The 8114-nt window shown below is 44.2% G+C and overlaps 1 protein-coding gene across 1 annotated transcript; it reads left to right on the top strand.

Moving 5' to 3' along the window:
• The first annotated feature begins 879 nt into the window (after window positions 1–879).
• LOC104352703 (UDP-glucuronosyltransferase 1A1) lies at window positions 880–6941 on the top strand. The gene is made up of 5 exons (XM_009959099.2): window positions 880–1731; window positions 3801–3932; window positions 4196–4283; window positions 5065–5284; window positions 6644–6941. Exons 1-5 carry the CDS (start codon window positions 880–882, stop codon window positions 6939–6941), a joined length of 1590 nt encoding a protein of 529 aa, XP_009957401.1.
• The last annotated feature ends 1173 nt before the right edge of the window (window positions 6942–8114 follow it).

Here is an 8114-nt window from a genome sequence, read left to right as displayed (position 1 = left end):
CATAGAGGTTGATAATGTGGTTGAATACCCCAAAACCAGGAGTATGCAATCAAAGATGGTAGAGGGAGCTCTTTTGCCTTTGAATTTGTGTAAGAAGCAATGTAAGATAGTATATAAGATGATGACTGGAAAAAGAAGCCTTCAGGATTGTAACTCTCTACCCTCCCTCCCTAGTCTGTTTAAATCTCCCTAGTGGGTTGTGAAAATTGCACAGATGTCAGTCGTTTATTCTGGTTTTCAGACCACAGCGGTGGTGTAACAGCAAATGTTATTGCTAAGCTTGCATCACATTTACCACTGTGGACTCACGGCTTTCACTTTGATAACTGCTATGATATAGAATCAAATCTGAAGATAAACCTTATCAACCCACTGTCTATCAAGTCTCTGTCAACCCTTGCTTCTTCTTTAGACTCTGAGAGCACAAGGTAATCCAAAGGTCAGACTTTTGTTCTGAGTTTTATGTCCAATCAACTGAGCAGACTCAAGGCAAGGAGTTCATCATTAACCGGATGGTAGTAAGATAGTGATTGCTGGGTCAGGTGTACCTCCCATTCATCACTGTTCAGCCTTTCAGTGCAACAGCCCATTGCTTGATGCTTCTCCCTTGAGCATTTGAATACTCTAATGTTAATTCAAGCATTCAACTTTACCTTGCAGCGCCCAGTTGCTTAAATAAAGCCTTCACCGTGTGCACAGATGATAAACCCAACCTTTACCAACAGTTAGAAATTACCCTCGTTTCTGTCCACAAATATTCAGTCTGTTAAAAATTAAACACCTTAGTTAAAATTAAAGTGCAAAGTACCCCACGATTCACTCCTTGTCCCCTGCAATAGTTTTGCGGCCGCTTAAAACTTCGCTGACAGCACAAGGAAAATGGCTTTTTCAAATCCAGCATTTAATTCTCTTGCCTCCTGGCTTGTGTTTTTCCTGCTCCCGTGGACCTTTTCTGAAGGTGGAAAGCTTTTGGTTATACCTATTGATGGCAGCCACTGGCTCAGCATGCGCCTTGTTGTGGAGTGGCTCAGAGAGAGGGGACATGAAATCGTGGTGGTTGCGCCAGAGATAAATTTGCGGATAGCTTCGTCGGTGCATTATACCATGAAAACATACTCTGTGCCTTACACCAAGGAGTATGTGGAGGCAGAATTTAAAAAGATGGGCTATAGGAGTTTCACACCTCAACACTTCTTGGAAAAATTCTCAAAAATGGCAAATATTACAACCATGTTCTTTGATTCCTGCAAACGTCTTCTGTCTAACAAAGAGCTGATTGAATACCTTGAAGAAAGCAAATTTGATGCTGTCTTTATGGATCCTTTTTTTCCATGTGGCCAGATAGTGGCTGAACATCTCTCCCTACCTTCTGTGTACCTCGTACGGGGACTGCCGTGCAGTCTTGACTTCCATGCTACCCTCTGTCCAAACCCTCCTTCTTACATTCCTAGGTTCTTCACTCGCTACACGGACCGTATGGCATTCCCCCAGCGCACAGGCAATCTCATAGCTAGCCTGAGCAGTTCCCTGGCTTGCAGCTTTCTTTATGCACCATATGATCGCCTGATCAAAGAATTCCTCCGACAAGAGGCAACAGTGCTTGAGCTGTTGAGCCACGCGTCTATTTGGCTCATGAAATTCGACTTTGTGTTTGAGTACCCCAGGCCCCTAATGCCTAATATGGTCTTGATCGGAGGCATAAGCTGCACTCAGGAAAAAGCATTATCACAGGTCAGTCACATTTTTTTCCCCCTAGTTTAGCTATGGCTGCACTGTTTGCTCTCACCATGAGATGGAGCTCCTGGCAGTAACAATAGCAGGTGAAAGAGCGAGGTGGAAGGGGCTAGGAAAGCACTTTGCACCTGTGCATCCCTTGTGCAATGATGAGTATGCTACTTTGTGGGAGACCTCCAGATTCCCAGATAAGCACACATACAAAGCTGCCCTTTTCTAGGTTCCATCCCCCCCGCTCCACCCCCCCCCCCCCCCGTATTTTCTGGCTGCCTATTTGCAGTAATTTTGTTTTGTATATCAGTTTACAAGACTTGATGCTAGCCAGGATAGTGCAGCAGGCCAAATCATCCTATTTCTGCAGGAATTTCAGACAGTGGCAGACCTAAATGAAATCCCCACCACCCAGTTAAGCAGCAAGGGATCTGCATCTTTTGCATAAAATACTCTGTCCCAGATCTGGACTGCAACTGTATTTTCCTTGAACTATGCCAAACTTCCTAAATATGAGATATCTGCCACTTTCCTCCTAATCATTAGTGCTTTCTCTTATTTTTCAGTGAGAGTCCACTGCAGGTGTTCCATAAAGGTTGTGTGTAGTACCCACCAGTACAAGGAGCTGCTGGTTAAAAAGACTTCGGGGAAAATAACCCACCTCTTCCCAAAGCAGGGCTGCAAAAAGTTTCATACCGATAGTGGCATTTCTGAGCAGAAAGTCCGACCTTGGCACACAAAAACATTTAAAGAGCAGACTAAACTGATGTGACTAGTCCCACAGTAAATAAATAGGGCTAAATACGCCCCGAAATAGCCATATCTGTTGCACTGCATCAGGAACTGCCAAAGAATTTTGTACCAAAAGCACATTTGTAGTCTGCAGGATTTTGCAGTTCCCGGGTGTCTGTGAGTTTATACAGAACTGAGCCATGAGTTCCCAAGCAGAAATCTATGATGACTTAATGGAGTGTGTCTTCAGAGAGATCTGGTAAGACAGACACAAGCCCTGAAACGGGAGTTACATTTTACCTTGTTTTGCCTCTCAGGAGACCATCAGGTCTGCTGTTTAGGGTGCAGCTATCATCAAACCTTCGCTGACTCCTTCTGTTTAGGATCCACTCCCAGCGAAGGGCCACAACACTCTGGTCAGCCACCAAAAATACATAACAGAGTGTAAACTAAGAGGGTCAATCTCGGTTATCCCCTCAGACCCTAGGGATAACATTTCAATTGCTAGATTTACAGTAACATTTAGTTCATTTTATTCCACTCATTTAACTCTGATGCCAGCAGTAATTCCCCCCAGTTTTGTCTTTCCTTCCCTGGCTTTACCAAATATTTTTCTATGGCACAGGATTTTTGCGCTAGCCTTCAGCTGGTTTTATGCTTCATCAGAATCCTTTTGTTCTTTGATTGCAGTGCCAGATCTCCTTTTTTTTACTTAAATCAAACAAACAGAACAGATAAAAAAGATTGGCAACGGTTCAATATTATCATACTCAAAGCAGACCCAATAGATCCAGATATTACAAATTTGAGCTATCTGCTGTCAGAACGTATTTCAAAATCTTAATTCTCTCTTGCAGCTGCATAGTTTGAAAAGAGCAGCATCAACTCTAAAGCCAGAGCATCTGACTTGCAATAAATGTGAAAATAAGCCACAATGTATTCCCCTGGGGACTGGTTGCCAGGAAAAGTATGACGATGAATTGATCTCCTTAGTTGGTACAGCATATTTTTTACCGTTCAGAAACTGATGTCTTTGAGCAGGCAGGTTTTGCTACCTGACTGTTTTCAAGTAAATTTTTTTCTCGTGTCCATACTGAAATCTCAGTTCGGGCTTCAATTCTGCAAACTCTCGCGCACACCACCCTAACTTTGTTCATCCACTTGTGCCCATTTTTTCCTCCTGGGACTCATTTTCATGTAGATTACTAATTTTCCTGATCATAATTTTGTTGTGTTGATTGTTTGTTTTATTGCCTTTCTGGATAGTTTTGTGGGAACGTGACAGAAATTAGAGTGTATGATATGGAAGGGACTTTGACTAAAGATGTGCTTTGTGTTGGCAGGAATTTGAAGCTATTGTGAATGCCTCTGGAGAACATGGCATTGTTGTCTTCTCACTGGGCTCCATGGTCTCTGAGATTCCTATGAAGAAAGCCACAGAAATTGCAGATGCCTTGGGATCAGTCCCTCAAACGGTACGATTTCCCCCTTCCTCTTCTAGCACGACAGTTCAAGCCTGTTTCCAAATACAGCGTATGACTGCCTTCAGCTTTCAGTGTGCTTGGTCCTCCCTTCTTTCTCCTGCTCCCTAATGCCAGAAGAAACTATCCCCCCAGCTGCACTGTGTGACGAAACGGGTTTTGTGTACCACAGATGTTTTCAGCTGTGCTTTTCAAACCCACTGAGGAGCAAGAGGCCGGTTGCTGAGAACTGACATTGTGTTTACTTCTCTTGAAAGGTTTTGTGGCGATACACAGGAGAGGTGCCCCCCAACCTGCCAAAGAACGTAAAGCTTGTCAAATGGCTGCCACAGAATGATCTTCTAGGTAGGTCTGAGATACCTTGAGTGATACCAGCATGCTTCTTTTAATCTGATAAGCTCTTGTAAGGCCCCATTAGCATCATCTATGCTAACTCCCTGTATCACCATGCATCACAGGACAACCTTACAGCCTTTGCTGTTTGAACTAGAACTTGTCTTTTAGCCTTTTAACTGATTGCAACTTCAGAATTGCTGAATTATGAAACAACTCATTAGGAAAGGTATTCCAACACTTGACTACCCTTACTGTCAAAAATAACTGGTCTCAACACCCAGCCATGGGTTTTTGTCATGTTTTTGTCTACCGGACTTGAAAAGAAAATTAAGGTCCCTGAGTGAGCATTTCCAAACAGGTTGTTGGGCTTTTTAAGTGTTAAAATTGTATGTGCTATTGCCAGGAATGCATTTGTTTGTTAGACAACAGGGCTCGGTTGTGGGAGATCTGCAAAACCAGCAAACGGTAAAAAAGCATGCAACGGTAACATCCTCTTTAACCTCACTTAGTTCTGATTTCATCCTAAAAATCTGAGAAGGTTTGGAGGATTATCCAAGGTTTTCCAGAGATTACCCAAACCAAGACAGAGCTCTACAACCCAAGGCTGGTTCAGTCCCCTGTAATGTCCTGTTCTCTGCAGCCCTAAGTCTGTCCATAAGCAATGATGCACATGTCAGCCCAAAGTTCTTGATATATACCTACCAGTGCCATTTTTGTGCAAGTTTTTCCCCAGAGATGTGTTACTGTCACTTAAATCAAATAGATAAGCAAGTCTTTCTTTCCTCCACAGCTCACCCTAAAACTCGTGCCTTTATTACCCACGGAGGCTCTCACGGTGTTTACGAGGGCATATGCAATGCGGTGCCAATGGTCCTAATGCCTTTGTTTGGAGACCAGATGGACAACGCCAAGCGAGTAGAGTCACGGGGAGCAGGACTGACACTGAATATACTTGAAATGACTTCAAAGGACATATCCACTGCCCTGAAAACAGTTATTAATGATAAAAAGTCAGTAATAGAAGCACAGCCTTTCTCCTTCTACTGTTGTGTAATGCCAGCACTCTAGCTTCCAGCTTAACAGAATACTAATCTGTTTTTATATGCCTTCTTATATTAAAGTTACATCATTGAGAAGCTGATGCTTACCCTGGGTTAATCTTATCCTGTCCCTGTAACAGTGCCATCCTTCTCACCGCCTGGGATTATAATCATTAGGTGACAAGAACTGGCTGATATGAGAGGTTGCAGGTATCAGAGAACATGGGGTGTAAGTGCAATGGAAAAAAATCAAGTTGACAGAAGATGCATCACCTGCTTGAAGCCAAATCTACCAGACAGTGACATCAAGGGCTTTGACACAATGTGGTAGAAAAGGCAATCTGTGAAAGGGAGATGTGGCAAACTGCTTCCAATCCCCAGATCAGTGGTGACATGAACCAGTGGGGAGCCTGAAAAGGTTGAAAGGCTCAGCTGCCTGGCTGATTTCCTTTGCATGAGGGTTGCCCAGAGATGGTGTCTGCACAGCAGCAGGAGGAAGGAGACAAGTGGCAGTCCCTCAGTGTAGTCCAGAGGCTGTACTGCATCAGGAAGCACTGTCTGCCAGCTGGCAGGGTTTACTAAACATAGCTATAATCACTGATTTATTTTACAGACTGGTTTTCTCAGTTATTTTCTTTCCCTCCCTCTAGTGCTCATAAGGAGCTGTATGAGCACAGCCAGCTGCTGCCTGCTCAGCAAGGCTGGACAATTCCAGCACAGAACAGGAGGAACATGCAAGCCTATGCTGCGGGGGTACAGGGAACCACACTAGACATTGTAGTACTGCAGTCAGCATGCCCAAGCTGGTTTAAGGCATCACAGTGAAGAGGAGGTTTAAGACATACCCTTTTTTCACCCGCTCCCATTTTCTGTTGTCAGGGCTTCTCAGCCCTTGGCATCCTCTTCCCCATTATGTTTCAGAGAAATGGCACCTTATTGCCATTCCTTCCTAACCACTATTCTTATAACAGCAACAATAACAACAACAGTAATAGTAATAATAATGCATCTTGATCTTGAAAAGCTGGACAGATTTGCTACACCCAGTCTCACATTTCAGCAAGATACCTTCATCCCAGGGATTTTGCTGACAGCTCAAACTAAGCTTTTTCCTCTCTTCTAATACCTTTCCCTCTTTTTTGTCATTGAAAGCAGCACTTTTGTGGGCCCATAACTTCACTGTTGTCCTTCTCATGGGGTGGCGGTGAGGAAAAGCACCAGAGAAGCTCCCAGTGGGCCATCAGACAACTGACACAGCATCCCTTGTTTCTGGGGACTCAGTCTCAGAAGCACAAGTCATTGAAAACACTCAACGTCTTTTCTTGACAGGTACAAAGAGAACATCAAGCGTCTCTCAGATCTTCATCTCGACAGACCCATCCACCCCCTGGACCTGGCTGTGCACTGGGTGGAGTTTGTAATGAGACACAAAGGGGCTCCCCACCTGCGACCTGCTGCTCATGACCTGAACTGGATCCAGTACCACTCCCTGGACGTCATTGCCTTCCTCCTCGCAGTGGTGCTTCTCTCCCTCTTCATTTCTCTGAAGTGCTGCCTGTTCTGCTGCCGCAGGTGCTGCTGTAAGAAGGGAAGAACAAGAAAGCCAACCAAATCCAAGTCCCACTAGCAGATGAAACCGATGGTAGGAGATAAGGCCTCTGCTCCAGACCAGAAGGATCAGAGAAATCTCAAATTTCACTAAAATGATTGCTGACTTTCGGTCAAGAAATAACAAGGTTCCTTTAAAGTAGCACCATGGGAAAGATTGTTTCACTGATATAATTTTTGCCTTTAATTAAGAATCAGTTCTTAAAAATAGTTTGTGTAGGAATGATTCAGTCACCTGTGAAGATATTAGTGTGAAGTCCAAGGCTCCTGGCTTCCACATCTTGGTGTACAGAGGACTCACCATGATTTTTTTTTTTTACCTCTACATACAATGGAAATATATAGGGATTTCATAAGACTTCGCTCCAAGAGCCTTAGGAGAACCATTTGCTGTAGTGTAAGACTGTCAGGTTTATCAAGCACTTTGAAATCTTTTTATAGGTGTTGTTAGAGAAGAGGCATATGTTATACACTGACAATACATGTCACGTAAGCCAAGCTAGATGCATATCTTAAATGGGGTTTGTGTATGTTTACAATACCCTGAACAAAATTAAGGTTTTGGCAGGGAAGTGGTTGTAAAGCCACTGGTGTTTCACCCAAGTTCTCCATCAGGCAGTGTGCTGTATCTGGAGCTTACCCATTAGGTGATGAGACCTTTGTAAGCAATGGTTATAAAACCCAACTGATGTGCTCTTTGGGAGTGATGCTCAGGTAAAGACCCAAACCGCAGCCCTATAAATAAATCCCCGATACTAACAATAGCAGCTCATGTGTTTTCTGACCTGAGAGGTATGGGGCTGAATGCTTGTTCGGTCGTGGATAGCGAGCTGGAGAAAAAAAAAGATTCAGTGCTCCATGGTGTAAAAGCTACCTCAATGCACAAAAGCCATTCCTCAGCATTATTGTCTCAATGCTGGGTGACTTGGTCCTTGCTGAGAGCCACCTACCTACAACCTGTTCAGGACGGATGCAGACTGCTGCTTTTCATCCTCTGCCTTTCCCTCCCCTCCTCTTGCCCCTGGTAAACAGAAGGAAACCCTTCTTTGGGACGCACGGAGGGTCCCCATGGTGCACAAGAGCTGACCTGCTTGTAAAAAGCAGCTTTCGCAGCTCCTTGTGTTCCTGAAGCGACAGCTCTGGTCACAGCTGGAGCCAGGTGACAGCAGTGCATCTGTGCCTCTGGAAATAA

The sequence above is a fragment of the Leptosomus discolor genome, chromosome 5, assembly GCF_034619465.1.
Source record: "Leptosomus discolor isolate bLepDis1 chromosome 5, bLepDis1.hap2, whole genome shotgun sequence".
Classification (NCBI taxonomy): domain Eukaryota; kingdom Metazoa; phylum Chordata; class Aves; order Leptosomiformes; family Leptosomidae; genus Leptosomus; species Leptosomus discolor.
This window is presented reverse-complemented; position numbering and strand designations above follow the sequence as displayed.